Source organism: Vigna angularis, chromosome 11 (assembly GCF_016808095.1).
Source record: "Vigna angularis cultivar LongXiaoDou No.4 chromosome 11, ASM1680809v1, whole genome shotgun sequence".
Classification (NCBI taxonomy): domain Eukaryota; kingdom Viridiplantae; phylum Streptophyta; class Magnoliopsida; order Fabales; family Fabaceae; genus Vigna; species Vigna angularis.
In genome coordinates, this window is record NC_068980.1 from 290902 (window position 1) to 307716 (window position 16815).

At 34.1% G+C, this 16815-nt stretch overlaps 3 protein-coding genes across 4 annotated transcripts; 2 read left to right on the forward strand and 1 right to left on the reverse strand.

Moving 5' to 3' along the window:
• The first annotated feature begins 23 nt into the window (after positions 1 to 23).
• LOC108332988 (putative leucine-rich repeat receptor-like serine/threonine-protein kinase At2g24130) lies at positions 24 to 3314 on the forward strand. Its single transcript, XM_052871174.1, has 2 exons — positions 24 to 2558; positions 2851 to 3314. Exons 1-2 carry the CDS (start codon positions 26 to 28, stop codon positions 3264 to 3266), a joined length of 2949 nt encoding a protein of 982 aa, XP_052727134.1. The 5' UTR covers positions 24 to 25; the 3' UTR covers positions 3267 to 3314.
• Positions 3278 to 5879, reverse strand: LOC108333279 (shikimate O-hydroxycinnamoyltransferase). Of its 2 annotated transcripts, XR_001832547.2 has the most exons (3): positions 5357 to 5879; positions 4176 to 5233; positions 3278 to 3318 (listed from the first exon to the last, which is right to left on the reverse strand). XR_001832547.2 is itself a non-coding variant. In XM_017568679.2 (2 exons), exons 1-2 carry the CDS (start codon positions 5750 to 5752, stop codon positions 4358 to 4360), a joined length of 1272 nt encoding a protein of 423 aa, XP_017424168.1. In that variant the 5' UTR covers positions 5753 to 5879; the 3' UTR covers positions 4108 to 4357. The 2 variants fall into 2 exon arrangements, 1 of the variants encoding a protein (XP_017424168.1); XM_017568679.2 differs by lacking the exon at positions 3278 to 3318 and having other exon boundaries at positions 4108 to 5233.
• Positions 5880 to 11052: 5173 nt separating this feature from the next.
• LOC108333034 (metal transporter Nramp6) lies at positions 11053 to 16623 on the forward strand. The gene is made up of 14 exons (XM_017568353.2): positions 11053 to 11277; positions 11569 to 11720; positions 12313 to 12391; positions 12486 to 12526; positions 12598 to 12676; positions 12783 to 12887; positions 13177 to 13286; positions 13404 to 13585; positions 13676 to 13745; positions 14289 to 14462; positions 14630 to 14734; positions 15089 to 15220; positions 15577 to 15672; positions 16010 to 16623. The coding sequence occupies exons 2-14, from the start codon at positions 11601 to 11603 to the stop codon at positions 16349 to 16351; spliced, it is 1635 nt and encodes a 544-aa protein (XP_017423842.1). The 5' UTR covers positions 11053 to 11277; positions 11569 to 11600; the 3' UTR covers positions 16352 to 16623.
• Positions 16624 to 16815: the final 192 nt, after the last annotated feature.

A 16815-nucleotide genomic window follows, 5' to 3' on the forward strand; every position in this document is an offset into this window, starting at 1 on the left:
CAGCTTTTATGACCAATCGCACAACATGGTTTTCTTACAAACCTTGTTCCTCCTTTTACTTGTAACATTTGGTCACTCCTTTCCAAGGCACCACCACCACCACCACCCTTCTCATTCTTTACTCACCGATAGAGCTGCGCTTCTGGAATTCAGAAAAACAATCGTATCAGACCCCTTTTCCTCACTTGCAAACTGGGATGAAGCTGTTCCTGTGTGCAACTTCACGGGTGTTGAATGTGACAGATCCCATAACCGTGTTATACGACTAATCCTATATGATAAAGGTCTTGTGGGGCTCCTTTCACCTGTTCTTTCCAATCTCACTGGACTGCATAACCTTGAGATAGTTCGAAGTCACCTATTTGGTATTATTCCCCCTGAATTATCCAACCTCAGACGCATTCACAGCATCATCATTGAAGGGAATAATTTGCATGGCTCAATACCAGACTCCTTTGCCATGCTTTCCAAGCTTAACATTCTAGTCATTAAGGAAAATAACATATCGGGTTCGCTTCCTCCATCTATCTTTTCAAACTGCACTATGCTAAATGTTGTAGACTTCTCCAGCAACTCATTAAGTGGTCAAATCCCTGAAGAGATTGGAAACTGCAAAATCCTGTGGAGTATCAGTTTATACAATAATCAATTCACTGGTCAGCTTCCTCTCTCGCTGACCAATCTATCGCTTCAACATTTAGATGTGGAGTACAATTATCTATCTGGCGAATTACCTGCTAAGTTTGTTGGCAGCTGGCCTTATCTCCTTTACCTTCATTTATCATACAACAATATGGTAAGCCATGATAGCAACACCAATCTCGATCCATTTTTCACTGCTCTCAAAAACAACAGTAATCTAGAGGAACTTGAATTGGCGGGAATGGGGCTTGGGGGAAGGTTCACCGATACTCTCCCCAGCCAACTCACCAACATAAGAACCCTGTTACTGCAGGAAAACCAAATTTTTGGATCAATTCCTCGCAGCTTAGCCAACCTTTCAAGGCTTTTCATTCTGAATTTAACATCCAATCTTCTGAATGGAACTATATCCTCAGATATATTCACATTGCCATGGTTGGAACAACTTTTCTTGTCACACAACTATTTCAAAAATCCAATTCCAGAAGCAATAGGCAAGTGTCTCAATCTGGGTCTATTGGATCTGTCCCATAACCAATTCTCAGGTAGGATTCCAGACAGTTTGGGAAATTTGGTTAGACTAAATTCATTGTTTCTCAACAATAATCTTCTCTCAGGAACAATACCTCCCACATTGGGACGGTGCAGTAATCTGTACAGGCTTGATTTATCCCACAATAATTTAACAGGAAGCATCCCACTGAAATTGGCAGGCTTGCGTGAGATCAGAATTTTCATAAATGTTTCTCATAACCACCTTGAAGGTGACCTGCCAATTGAGCTCAGCAAATTAGAAAAGGTTCAGGAGATAGATCTTTCGTCGAACTACCTGACTGGAAGTATCTTCCCTCAGATATCAGGATGTATTGCTGTTTCAATGATTAATTTTTCGAACAACTTTCTTCAAGGGGAGATCCCTCAGTCCCTGGGTGATCTGAGGAACCTTGAATCTTTTGATGTTTCACGAAATCAATTATCTGGATTGATACCAGCAAAACTTGGTAAAATTGAAACGCTCACTTTTCTCAATTTATCATTTAACAATCTGGAAGGAAAGATTCCATCTGGTGGTATCTTTAATTCAGTTTCAAACTTGTCATTCTTAGGGAATCCAAAACTCTGTGGGACGATTGAAGGCATATCTTTGTGCTCTCAAAGGAGAAGATGGAGTCATGCTCGTTTGTTATTGATTATATTGATTTTGGTGATCTTTGTATCAACCTTGTTGTCAATAATTTGCTGTGTAATTGGATGCAAGCATCTTAAAGTAATGATCAGCTCTCAGAGGACTGAGGCAAGCAAAAATGCAGCTAGAACAGAGTTGATTAGTAACTTCCCAAGAATCACGTACAAGGAACTGTCAGATGCCACTGGAGGATTTGACAATCAGAGACTTGTTGGATCAGGTAGTTATGGACATGTCTATAGAGGTGTTCTCGCGGATGGAACACCAGTAGCAGTCAAGGTGCTGCATTTGCAATCCGGAAATTCTACCAAGAGCTTCAATAGAGAATGCCAAGTTTTGAAAAGAATTAGACACAGGAATCTTATAAGGATTATCACAGCATGTAGCCTACCCGATTTTAAGGCTCTCGTTCTACCTTATATGGCCAATGGCAGCTTGGAGAGTCGCCTCTATCCTTCTTCTGGATCATCAGACTTGAGTATTGTCCAGAGGGTGAATATTTGCAGTGATATAGCTGAAGGGATGGCCTATTTGCATCATCATTCTCCTGTCAGAGTCATACACTGTGATCTAAAACCAAGCAATTGTCTCCTCAATGATGACATGACAGCTCTTGTCTCTGATTTTGGGGTTGCAAGGCTGCTTATGAGTGCTGGAGTTGGGGCTACCGATAACATGGGCAACTCTAGTGCAAATTTGCTTTTTGGATCTATTGGATACATTGCACCAGGTAATCTGTGTATCTTGCAAAATTAAGCGCAAGAAGCAACATTAAACCAAGCTCAGTTAAATTTGAAAATGGACTTTCACCGTTTTACTAACAGGAGCCAAGCAATTTAACTAGTCTAGATCAGTCAAAAGTTAACACTAATAAAATGTGTGTTACATAATGTTTTGGTGACTGTATTATCTCATACATATACTAGACAGATGACAATCTTGTTTGCCATGCATTTTGCTGCAATATTTTCCACTAGTTCAAATAATAAGTCATCAGTGCTCTTCCATAATTTCTGATGCAGAATATGGATTTGGATCCAGTTCATCTATCAAAGGAGATGTCTATAGCTTTGGCATTCTAGTTCTTGAGATGGTGACTAGAAGAAGACCAATAGATGACATGTTTGTTGGTGGGTTAAGTCTGCACAAATGGGTAAAGTTTTATTTTCATGGAAGGTTAGAAAAAGTGGTAGATCCTGCTTTGGTGACAGCCTCAAGAGATCAATCCCAAGATGTTAGAAAAATGTGGGAAGTTGCTATTTCAGAGTTAATCGAGTTGGGACTTCTCTGCACACAAGAGTCTCCTTCGACAAGACCAACCATGCTTGATGCAGCAGATGACTTAGATCGTCTCAAGAGATACCTTAATGGAGACACAGCAGGAACTTTTGCCTCGTCTCTAGGAATTTCATCTTCCACAATAGGTGGTGACTGCTGATTAACAATTTTCTCTTCTTTCTGCTCAGTCCAATGGCATATCTAACCTTTAACTACAAAGATAAAATGAAAATTTCCTCAATGTACGTTAGGTAACAATGAACTTCTCATTTATAGTCTTCTAAATAGCTTAGCATGTCATGTCCTTTTTTCTGTGAGCCTGTAATAAACAGTGAATTATGAAACCATCTTAATCATGACTACAGCTTTCACAGGGTCATTTTTTACATATTCATATCAAATACTGTCGGTAACATTACAAGTTTTAGATGATTATGTTGCGCAGTACTCATAAGGCATGCATAAAATCCATCAATTTCTTGTACTAGCAAAACCTCTAGTTGATATGAATGGGGAACTTGTTCCTGATGGTCAAGAGTTCTATGATTATATTAAAAGAAGATATCAAGTGGGGTGCAGAGTCAGGAAGAACTGTTAATAGTTGTGCAGCCTAAACTATGGTAGCAGTTACTAATAACACCTATGGGTAAACCATGATCCAGGAACAGAGTAATTTTGCTTCTCAACAAACCACTTGGCAATCAGACAAACAGTAGAGCATTAACGGTGTAATGGATATGGACAAGATAACGGACATTATTAAAACTTTCCGACAAATGAAGATTATCAAATGATTCACGTAGATTAGTGTAGATATGAAATTGAAATACGAAACAACCATTATTCTGCGATAATTATATCTTGAATTGTGAGTGTGGTCTCATTATCAAACTACTAAACAATGAGCAGGAGGTAAAGTTGAAGCCATTAATCGTTGATTATGCCAACAAAGTCAGCAGCATATGATTAAAGAGAAAGAAAAAAGAATAGTGATAATGATGTAAGCAAACACTAGTGGATGTTATATAATGCATGAATGCTAGAAAGAAACATGTTGATGTATTCTCACCCTTCATCATGATTAACACAATCGCCCCTCCACTCAGCCATTGCGCTTAACCAACATAATTTTCTTATTCAAACATCAGTTACAACAGTTTCTATTATTACCATCGTTTTTTGCCCATTCTTAAACAAGCCCAATAAATTGAACTTATAAAAAAAACAGTCTTTTCCTAAGTATTGAACCCCTCAAATGTCAAAAAAGAATTGTTGAAACAAGTTCATATGGTGAGGTGGTAGAGCAATTGTCAAGTATAAGCTGCCATCATTTGTTGAGGTTGGAATTATGATTGATAGCCCCTCGTGTATAATCCAACCAGGTCTCATGAAGATGGGTCTTCCCCAACCAAAGTCAGCATCATAGATCGGAAACTTGACCCAGCTATTGATACCAACATTTGGACAAGCAAAAGTATGTGCCCCACGAACAAGACCATTCAGATCAGGTTGTAGCTCTAGATAGTCAACAGCTGACCTCAAATATTCGTTGTCCATTCTCATTATTGCTTTATGGATTTTGTCCGCAGCATACCATGTAGGTTTTGACACGAGTTCTCCTACCACTGCGACGGGAATGGTGGAGAAAATGACATTGCCAAAGTAACCAGGAGGGAGGGGAGGTTGCAGCCTCCCCCTTCCATCAATCGGAATATACAGTCTGGTTTCTTGCTCAGCACCAAGGCCTCTTGCTTTGCACACACTTATCCATATATGAGCTGCCAACATCTCGTAAGTGCTATATTTGATGCTGTTGCCACCTTCTTTCCACTTATCCTTGAGGGTGTCCAGTTGGTGACGAGTCAATTTTAAGATAGAGGCAACTACAGTAGTGGTGGTGGTGGCAGCGGCGGGTGGTGAGAGCTGGTATTCGTGGTGAGGAAAAACAGGTTGAGGTGGGTCCCTGGCACGAAGTAGGGTCTTGTCAATGAACGGAGGAACGGAAATGTCTAAGCCACGAGCCACATCGGACCATGCATTGATGAACTGAATCCCGGATGCTCCATCTGCCACGTGGTGTTGCAGACCAACACCTAATGACACCCCTCCACATTTGAAATATGTTATCTGCATGCATGCAGTGTAATAAAAATTAGTTTTTATTGTGTAAATAATGCAACTTTAATATACACTATAAATTCACTTTTGATCTCATGAATCCACGCAATAAAAAGAAAAAATGGCACACACCTGTAACACCACTATCGGATATGTTTCAATACCGGCGGAATAATCCACCGTGGGGATAAGGTTGCGATGGTGAAGGTTTTCAGTGAAGTGGTCCATGGCAACGGTGGCATGAGCCTCAACGAAGAGTACACCTTGACCGTCACAATAAATCTCCACGCGGTGGTCGTCACCGCGGCGGAGACGGGCGGCCATCGGGTAGAAAATGACGAGGGTCTTACTGAGAGCTTCTTTCAAGATGTTGGAATGGAAGAAATTGGAAGCTCCGTTTGGGTTGTAGAAATAGACACTGGGAGTGTGGTAATTCCCCACCAGCAAATCCAGATCTGAGTTCCACAACACCTTCCGCTGTGTCGCCTCCGCAGGTTGCACCATTGTCGACTCCTTCACACTAATCATTATCACTCTCTCTTCTTCTGCGCTCACTGAGCAGCACACAAATTCACACTCTCTCTTCGTTGCTTACTCTCTTCTTTTCGGGGTATATTTTCTCTTCCACCGGTGCATTATTTAAGGAAAGCACAAAGTCCAAAAACGGTGGTGAAGTGGATGGCTAGTGTCGGTGCATTTATTGCACGAACAATGGTAGGATCAAATATATTTACATTTTGGATCCCATATCTTCACAACTTTTTTTACATTGGACCATATGTCATTAATTTACTTGAATTTATATTAAAAAAACATTTAAAATGAACTAATCACAATTTACCAATAAAAAAATTATAAAAAAAATTGTTAAAAAATTATTTTTCTTACGTTTTATAGAATTATGTATATCAAATATAATTTTTCCTAAATACATAATGAAGATTCCAACTTATCAGATTTTTTTTACAAGATTAAATATATTTATTTCATATATTACAAAAATAAATAAGTTGTGCAGCTTTACACTACTTTATATAAAGAAGTGATACATTTTTTAAATGATTTTAGTTCTGTCATTTAAACAAAATTGAAGTTGTATTTTTAGATAATTTCAATGCTTGTAATTATGTTATATTGAAATAATTTGGGTACAAGATTACCAAATAATTTTTTTTATAAAACATAAGTGTAAAATTTTAATTCTCTCTCCCATATAAATTCTACTTACTTTGCATCATTATCTCAGCTTATTAAATATACTGTTGGGCACCCATTATAACATCTCTATAAAAGGCAGAGGTGTAAAAGGCAGTTAATTCTCTGTCCTATATATATATATATATATATATATATATATATATATATATATATATATATATATATATATATATATATATATATATATATATATATATATATATATATATATATATATATATATATATATATATATATATATATATATATATATATATATATATATATATATATATATACTATTTTCCATCATTTTTGTGGTTTTATTAAATATATTGCATTGATAGCAATTACAACTAATCATATTAAATCATTTCCGGACTATATCAAATCAGAGTTAATTCTCTGTCCAACTATATATATTCTTTTCAAAATAAAAAAAATTAAACACAATATAGTACACGACTCTCTTTTATGGAAAAAATATATATTAATATATATAAGTATTTGATATATTCCAATTCATACTTATATATTAAACTTTATTTTAAAACAGAATAATTATGCACCATAACTGAAACGATCCATGAAAAAGTCAAAGTTATACTTTACATAAATAAATTAATAGCTTTTAATTATAGAAATAATAATGAGATCATTAAACTTTATTTAATTTAAAGAATTCAATAACCGATATGTTCATTAATAACGAATATGGTTGTTATTATCAAATCCCTAATTTTAAATATATAATATTATTATATTTATTATTAATAATATTATTAGTTAACTAATATATAAAGAGATAAATAGATAGATTAACAATACTTATCAATTATACTATTTTCTTACTTTTATTCTTATTAAAAAAAATGTTAGTGTTTTATGATTGTTTTGATAAATAAAGAATTAGTTATAAAAGCCTATATAATAAAAAAAACATATTTATTTAGAATAAATAAGGATAAAGTTGCTATACTTATTACCAAATATTATTAAAGATATATAATATTATACTCTATTATTACTTAGTTATTTTTTTATGATTGAGTATAAGTTTGAGTATAATAAGCATATGCGTCAAACATTGAAATTATTAATTTTATTATGTTTAATTTTTTTTGAAAATAATACATAGTTGGAAAATGGTTTAATACTAGAGCTGTCAAAACAGGTCATCCGGCCTGATTTAACTCGGCCCACCACGGGTTAGTCACTTAGTGAGTCAACCCAGTCCAATTCATTTATTAGCGAGTCAGAAAAATTCGAACCTGGCCCGACCCTCCACAGGTTGGTGGGTAAATGAGTTTCATTGACTCACTTAATTACAATTTTTTTAAAATAAAAAAATTACAAACTTTGTGTAATTTAAATCTAAACAAATTTCACTCCCAACATGAGTGTTTAATTAATTTTGAAAATAAGAAACTTAAATAATTTTTTCAAACAAAAACAAAACAATAAATATTTTTTAAAAAATTTAAAATTAAATTTTAATAAAATAAAATTAGGTATGTGGGTTGGTGGTCCAACCTGGTCCACCACGGGTTCAATTCGCATGAGCTGGGTTTAAATGAATCGGATTGAAATCTGACCTGCATAAAAAAATACAATTTTTTTAAACCCAATTCGACTCAAACCCGTGGTGGGTCGGATTGACCCGCGGTTGTGACCCATTTTGACAGCTCTATTTAATATAATTTATAGTGGAGAGAAAATTAAAATTTTGTCTTTTACACTTTTGGGTTTTACAAAGACATTATCATTGGTGCAATGGAGTACATTTAATAAGGTGAGACAATGATGGAAAGTAGCATGTAATTTATAGGGGAGAGAGACTTAAAAATCTACCTTTTCCACTCCTACTTCTCACAAAGAAATGTTTATGTGAAAAACTTATAACCAATTACACTTGTGGATAATATGAATAAAATTGACTGGTAATCGGTATTTTGCACCTAATGACTTCAGCATAATGTAATTGATTATCATATTTCATAAAGTTGTGTGAAAGTTACACAATTTATTTATTTATATGATTTTTAAAAAATCTGCCTATTCTCATAAAAGAACCAATTTATGACACAAAAAAAAAAGCAAAAATCCAAGAAATTAGTGCAATGGTACAATTTTCTGGTTTTGAAGAAAAGTGGGGAAACATAGATGTGATAGATGAGGAGGCCCATCCATTAAAGTTTACCCAAATCCTACACCACCATTTTCATGCAAAAAAAAATCAATGCATTAAATATATCCATAATATCCGTATATACAACTGAAGGCTCTAACCATCTTCAATCATCCAACCAACTTTTTATGTAGTACTGCTTATCATTCATGTATTATATAAGTTGTGGTTTTGTAACAGATTCTTTTAACCATGTTTATGGATTTCTTTGTTCTTTTTTCTTGTCTTTTTATTCTCTTTTCACTTGAAATCATGCATGTTATTTGTAACTTATCTTCTTCATTTTTAACACTTTATTCATTTGAATGAATTTGGAGGAGACTGATTGAATGAATTTGAGAGGATTTGAAGGTGAATTTTTGTTGTTTATTTGAATAGATTTTGGTGTAAGTGAGAGTTAATTTGGAAGTAAATTTTTTTAGTCTGTCACATCAATTAAATTCTACACTAATTCTCATAAACTTTACTTCCAAATCTATTTCACTTACTTCTAAAACTAGTCAAATAAATAACAAAAAATTTACCTTCAAATCCTCTCAAATTCATTCTATCACTCTCTTCCAAATCCATTCTAAGATTCACAAAACTCTCTTTAATTATATATAGTCTCATATGTGACTAATATCCATTGTATCGTTATTAAGTTTTAGAATAACACTTCGCCATTCACTTACTTTTGTTGTTACCAACTATATTAGTCTCACTTGAATCTCAATTTTTAGAAATTGAGATTAAAGGTAATTAAAATATTTATTTTCTCAGAGAAAACATTTGAAATCAATGTACCATGTCCTATGATGAATTCCATAGACCCAAGACTCTAAAGATTAGCCAGAACCAACGTAGGGAACTAGGGAATAAATATATTTACTCACTTCAATCTTAATATTGAATTTGGATGCTCCCAATTTCAAGGTCAACATTCGATTCTCTTTTTTTTTCTATGTAGACAATTGTTTGGATAGTTTTATTCATAATAATCCTCTCTTAAGGTGAGAATATTAAAAAATAGAATATTAAAATTTATCAAACAGAATAAATAATTCAAATATTATTATGAATAACGAAAATTTGCACACACAAAAACTGTATTTGATGTGTAAAGAAATAGAAAAATGTGACAACAGGGAATAAAAGCAAACTCAAACTGGTTAATAAATAAAATATTTGAAAAGAATAAAAGATATTCTTGCATTTGTGGTGGAAAGAAAAAACAGTTGCTGCAGCTCTACCTTTTGGTTTTGGGCTGTACTGTAGAATATGATAAGAAAGGTGTGTTTTTGTTGGCTCTTAACATTTTCTCCTATTAAAGATAGATTTTTTTTGGGTCGCAATTGCGGATTGGGTTGAAAAGAAAAGAAAGAATGTTCTGGGAATGGATCAGTCTTTAGCCCACAACCGTTAACTATGCGTTATGGGCCCACTTGCATTATCACTGATTTCAAATTTTTATAAAGGAGAAAATGTCACAAAAATAAGGGCCATTGTTGAATGAGTTATGGTGGAGCTGTCCCTTTAGCAGAATCCAAACGGGGCCCAGTGAGCAGAGTACAACATAGGACCTCCAACAAACAACACACAGTGTTTTCCCACATTTTCAATGAGAAATAATAAAAGTAACCAGACATATATATCTTGATTTTGTTTACATCTCTTATATATTTAATTTTTTATTTCTTTTCTTTATCACATAATATAATTTATAAACTTATAATTTTTTTCTCACAAAATATAAATTTTTTATTACATCCCATGTTTTCATTGGGTCAAATATGAAACTTAAAATTTTATTATTGGGAAAGTTATCGGTAAAAGACACTCTAATACTTAAATAGCTGAGAATCCACATTGTTAACAATAAATATGTAAATTTTGAGATAAATTTTAAATTAACATTAATCTAATTACAACTTAGTTGATAATGGTGTTAGACTTAACATAAATATCTTTAATATTAACTTTAATAGAGTATAATGTAAAATATATTAAGTGAATGATGTAAACTGACTTTGAATTTTGAATGAGGACCATACTCATTTAAAGTGAATGAAAAAATTTCAAATAATAATCTTATTCCTTACACGTAGTTCAAAGCAAAACGTAAGAACAATAACTGGAATATAATATAATCTACGACCAGTACCACTTTGAGGGTCCCAACAAAAAACTTTTGGTCTTACGTGGCAACATGTCTTCGCTTACAGAACAGACACACAGGATGGTTCCTCCCACACCTTTCATGGCCCATGTTTCTCCTTTCCCATTTCCCTTCCTCTCTCTCAGACACGAACTTCTAACACAAAATTGCCTTCCAATTTCGTTTTCTAATAAGAAGTTCATAAAACTGTAAACGAGAGTTTTTATTTTTTATTATTAAAATAGTTTACTTTATATGACTATATCAAAGTTTGATTTTTTTACTTACTTGACTCATTTTCTCTTTTTAAAATAATGAAAATGATAGTTTTATATAAATATGGGTTTTTTTTACTATATAATAATACTATTCTGGGAGTGGAAGTGCCAGAGGAAAAATAACATGGTACTATAAAGATAGAAGGGACATCCATAGTCAAAGTTGGAGTTTGCTCATTTCTAAACTGAAGAAAGACAATACGGAGTGGTGTATCGTATTGGGCTGCGCTCTGTTAATTTTTCCACCTCATTCGTACGCAATCTCTCTGTTCTCTTCTTTCGTTGAAAAATGGAAATTTTAAATCTTTCACTTTTCTTCTGTTGCACTCTCATGCAACTAAAGACTTCACTTCTGCACCTTCTTCGTCCCAATTGATTATTCTTCACAAAGATTATATCTTTTACCCGAATCTACAACTGGGGTGGATTTTCGCTACTACTCCCCCAAACTAAAGGACCACGAGATTAAAGATTCCTTTCGATTGGATCCCATTTGTTGTGACTTTGTTTTACTAACATATTTGTCTTCGTTTTTTGTGTGCAGAAACGATAAAAAAAGAAGAAAACAGATAACACATGGCTATCACAGGTTCTGGTTCCGGGCAGCCACAATTCATTTCGAGCACTGGCAACCGAAGCTTTTCCAATGCGCCACTCATTGAGAACTCAGATACTAATCAAGTTGTTGTGCCTGATGTGAGTTTCGCCTCTCACTGAATCCCTTCATTTTTTTTTAATTCTCTGTTTCAGTTTTTAGTCAGCATTTGTATGGTAAAATGACCTGCGCTTAAGATTGAAAATTAGATACACGGGTAAGTTGTTTTTGTTTGTGTGCTAAACCAAGATGCCGTGCATGGAATTGAAAAATGTCGTGGAGATAACAAGTGACAGAAATTTTCAGTCTGTTGACAGGTGTTTGAGATGACTGAGGACTATTTCGTGGTATTATTTGATGCATTGTCATGTATGCCTTACGATAGTATTTGCTTTAGTACCGGCGTGAAATGGCTAGAGTGTATGGTAACAGTTGTTACAGTTTTCAATTGACAAAAACCTATTATTTTCTCTTGGTGGAGAAATCTATTCGCAGGTCATGGCACTGAGTTAATAGCTGCTTTGTGTTTAGCCTGTGTAGCATTTGAGTTGTGTCTTGGCAAAAGCCCCAATTAAATTGTGGGCACTTTATGAAATGAAAAGATTATCAGGATTATGGATTCTATCCAATGATTTCATCTGATAAGCATTGTTTACTTGATAACCACCATTCATGCAAGCTTCCATTTTGCAGAGGAGAAGCTGGAAAAATTTATTTGCCTACATGGGGCCTGGATTTCTTGTATCCATTGCATACATAGACCCAGGGAACTGTAAGATCACACTATTCTTAATTTTTTTTTCTCTAATGAAGGGAAAACAAATTCTGAAACTGTATACTTATGGTATTCTTGTAATAACTTGCAGTTGAGACAGATCTTCAGGCTGGGGCACAATATAAATATGAGGTGCATTGACACGTTTCTTGTGATAGTTAATCCTACTTCGTCTCTTTTTCACTTTTGCCTTTTTTCTTCAGTTACTTTGGATCATATTGGTGGCATCATGTGCTGCTCTTGTAATTCAATCAATGGCAGCAAATCTTGGGGTGGTCACTGGTACTTGATTTGATAATCAATTTTGTTTCTATTGAATAAATCTAGAATGTATGTGAAATTTTATATTTTTGTTCTGAATTCCTTCAATTTATTTTGCTGTTTGTAGGAAAACACTTAGCAGAGCATTGTAGAACTGAATATCCCCGGGTGCCCAACTTCATCCTTTGGATTATTGCTGAAATTGCTATAGTGGCCTGTGACATTCCTGAAGGTATATACATCTAAATGGACTCACTAAATCAAGACCAGTGAAGTTTTATAGTTAAAGGAAGTGATGCAATTTTACATTCCCTTTCTTTCCTCCACTCATTTGAGCTACAAACAGAGCAATCAAAAATAAAGTGGTGGTCAGGGTAACTAGAAATTCTACTTGAGGAAAAATTGAAAGTCAAACGGGCAAATTATCTTAGTTTTAGAACAAACCATACAATTTAACTTTTTTCTTCCTTTTCTTTATCTGATTCATCTTTTTCATGAATTTTTTTATTATACACATGCAGTAATTGGGACAGCCTTTGCATTGAACATGCTCTTCAACATACCCGTTTGGATTGGTGTTCTTCTGACAGGACTCAGCACATTGATCCTCTTGGCATTACAGCAATATGGGGTACTTTATCATATTCTGTTCTTATCCTGGAAAAAAATACGGTTTTCACTGCATGTTGTATTAAGTACTATCTATGTAAAAACAACACGAGTCTTTTTTTGTATTGTTGTTGGGCAGGTTAGGAAACTCGAATTCTTGATTGCATTTCTTGTATTTACAATTGCTGCATGTTTTATGGCTGAGCTTGGATATGCAAAGCCTGATGCTAAAGAAGTTACAAAGGGTCTTTTTGTGCCAGAACTAAAAGGAAATGGTGCAACTGGTCTCGCAATTTCCCTCCTTGGAGCTATGGTTATGCCGTGGGTTCTTCATGTCTTATTCAACCATTTAATTTTTCTTTTCTTTTAAAATATAACTTCTTGTCATGCTTCTTTATGAATTCTCCTCAGGCACAATCTCTTCCTGCACTCAGCACTGGTGCTGTCTAGGAAAATTCCACGATCAGTTCGGGGAATCAAGGTAAGCATCTTTATTTTTGCATGCATGCTTAAATTTCCCCCCTTTAAAAATTTATGTCCGATTCAAGTAATTAATGTTGTTTGCCTTTGGATACTGCCTTGCACACTTTATCGTTGTGATTGATGTTTAAGATGTAGTAAACTTTTCAACAATAATGTTTATTACCTTATTCTACTTCTTTCAGTGTGTTTATCCATGTGATTCTGTAGATATTTATGACTTTATCCGGTCCATATATTTTCAAATATCCCAGTTGGTTGATAAATATGATAAACATTCTCTTGTTTCTCCATCTCTCTTCTTTTGCGCTGAGCTTTCAAAGTTGATGTTTTTCATTAAAACTGAATTTTCCCATTTCATCTTCTTTGATAAGAATACTTTAAAACAGTAAACTTTATTGGAATTTGAGTTATTGTTGGATGGTCCTGTCAAGTGTTTAACCTTGTAAACGTTCAGACAAAGTGGTCAAAGTTAAAACCTTGCATCAAGTGTGATTATGGTAAAGCAGTATCTTGTGTCTCATTCAACAATTTCCTTCTGCAGGAGGCTTGTAGCTTTTACATGATAGAAAGTGCCTTCGCTCTCTCGGTGGCCTTCCTCATAAATGTTTGTGTTATTTCTGTAAGTGGTGCTGTTTGCAATTCTTCGAATTTGAATGCAGAAGATCAGATGAGCTGTCAGAATTTGGATCTGAACGAAGCCTCCTTCCTACTTAGAGTATGTGAAAAATGGAGATATCTTTCTTACCTTGGTTATATTGTAGTTCTAAGTTTAGTTACTGATTCCTCCACAGTTCTTCCCAATCCTTAAGCTTCATACATAATGGTTATTGGTAAGGTGTTAATGAAGTCATAGTTGATATATCTGATATGTGCTGCACTCAGAATGTCTTGGGGAAATGGAGTTCAAAACTGTTTGGAATTGCTTTGCTTGCATCGGGTCAAAGTTCTACTATAACAGGAACATATGCAGGGCAGTATGTTATGCAGGTAATTTGTTTTATGGATTTGTTTACTTTTTTTTTGCATAAAAGATAATAGAATATGTCTACATCTTAACTAGAAAAGAATCACTGTTGATCTTAGAAAATGACAATTCATAATTTCATCAGATTTAAGTATAGATGAATCATGTGCTAATTATGTGTGGTATTTTAATGTTCAATAAACCTGCCATGTCCTTTAAGCATTTAATGGCAGTAACAAGTGTCCCTAATGGTCCTTGGGGTTAAAAGTTATCTTAGTTTTGCTGTGGTTCACTTACATAATGGCTATTTTGAAGCATTAGTGATCTTTGTCTGTTTCTAGATTTTGTATTTCCCCATGAATTCTTTCTTCTTTCAGGGATTTCTTGATTTACGACTGGAGCCATGGATTCGGAATATGTTAACTCGTTGCTTAGCCATAGTTCCTAGTTTGATTGTTGCAGTCATTGGTGGATCAGCCGGGGCTGGGAAGCTCATAATAATTGCATCCGTAAGATATCATTTCCATCGAATTTTCTTTCACTTTTTCACTTTGGATAATGCTTGTATTGAAGTCAATGTTTTCTTTAAATTGGCATACTAAAATCATGGAAATTTCTCACATTTTTAACTCAACTGCATAATGGTCACTGGTATGCATAACTTCACTGTTTGTTTCAACTCAGTTGAAGAGGGATTAAGTAGGCAACAAATCTGGTAACATATAGTTACATATGCACCACTTGTTCTGTATGAAAAAATTGTCTGCATGACCTTATTTTATATATGCTGCTGTTTGTGCATGCACATATTTTTTGTTGTCATAATAGCTTGTGCTGATGAAGCCCTTCTTTTTCTTCTGATCAGATGATCTTATCATTTGAACTTCCTTTTGCTTTGGTTCCACTCCTCAAGTTTGCAAGCTGCAAAACTAAGATGGGGGCACATGTCAACTCTACCATGGTAAATGTTTCTAATAACGTGAAATTTGCAGTTCTAGATTACAACCAAATAGTACACTAATTTCATATCTCACAAAAATCAGCAGTTACATCATGTTAAAAACTGTAGACATGCTAGTATAATTTTTTAAATAATGTTTAGTAAAAGATCTATAATAAAAGAAACTAACATATTCACATCTCACATCACACATGTAAGAATGAAGACAGATTCATTATACAGACAAACAAGCATGGAAAATTTGTGAGGGGGAAAAATCTTAATTATAAAATTGAAAAAAAAAATAGCTGGCTCTTGTTCATTTTGGCTGAATTAATGATTACCTTACATATTGCAGATTTCAGCAGTCACATGGGTAATCGGTACCCTCATTATGGCCATTAACATATACTACCTGATAACTGGCTTCATCAAGCTGCTTCTTCATAGCCACATAGAAATTGTGGCTAAGGTGTTTCTTGGAATGATTGGATTTTCAGGCATGGCAATATATTTGGCAGGTATAGCCTATCTAGTACTCCGCAAAAATACAGAGGCTACACACCTTTTGGCTCTAACAGCATCAGAAAATCAACAAATGACAAATGAACAAGGCAATGGACCAATCTATTCTCTTCCAAGAGAAGACATAGTAAGCATGCAATTGCCTCAAAGAAGTACTCCTGCTGATGTTGACTGAGAAATATGTCTCAGAAGATTAGAATAGCAATATAGACTTAGATAAACAAACTAATAAATATCATTCTGTTAATCTCTAGAATCGGTAATAATATTGGACTAGTATCATACTTACTTAAGGTTTCACTTGACTAGAATTGCTAAGCCTTTTTCTTTTCATGTCATACCTATTTCTTGAGGTTAGAAACTTGTGTGGAAGGAGGTGCTTCTGTTCTTTCTCCATATTTTTCTCAGTGACCAAGGTAATGTGTTATGAAGAGAGTTATTAACAAATTTGTAAGAGCATTTTTTTTCTCAATAATCTGTACATATTAAATTTTATTATTCAACTTGTTAAATAAAACATTAAATATATTAAATTTAGTTATATTTTATCAGGATTATTAATGTTTTAATTTAACTTTAATTTGAAGGTTCCAAAGTCTCATTTTTCAACCCTCTTTACTTCTTACCTACAAATACAAA

Bases quoted from the DNA above. Each gene is read 5' to 3' on its own strand.
- LOC108333279 (XM_017568679.2), bottom strand. From the start codon at position 5,752: ATGATTAGTGTGAAGGAGTCGACAATGGTGCAACCTGCGGAGGCGACA. The intron at 5,234-5,356 runs GTGTGTGCCATT...GCATGCATGCAG, and splicing joins ATCCGATAGTGGTGTTACAG to ATAACATATTTCAAATGTGG.
- LOC108333034 (XM_017568353.2), top strand. From the start codon at position 11,601: ATGGCTATCACAGGTTCTGGTTCCGGGCAGCCACAATTCATTTCGAGC. The intron at 12,888-13,176 runs GTATATACATCT...ATACACATGCAG, and splicing joins GGCCTGTGACATTCCTGAAG to TAATTGGGACAGCCTTTGCA. The intron at 13,287-13,403 runs GTACTTTATCAT...GTTGTTGGGCAG, and splicing joins TGGCATTACAGCAATATGGG to GTTAGGAAACTCGAATTCTT.
- LOC108332988 (XM_052871174.1), top strand. From the start codon at position 26: ATGGTTTTCTTACAAACCTTGTTCCTCCTTTTACTTGTAACATTTGGT. The intron at 2,559-2,850 runs GTAATCTGTGTA...TTTCTGATGCAG, and splicing joins TATTGGATACATTGCACCAG to AATATGGATTTGGATCCAGT.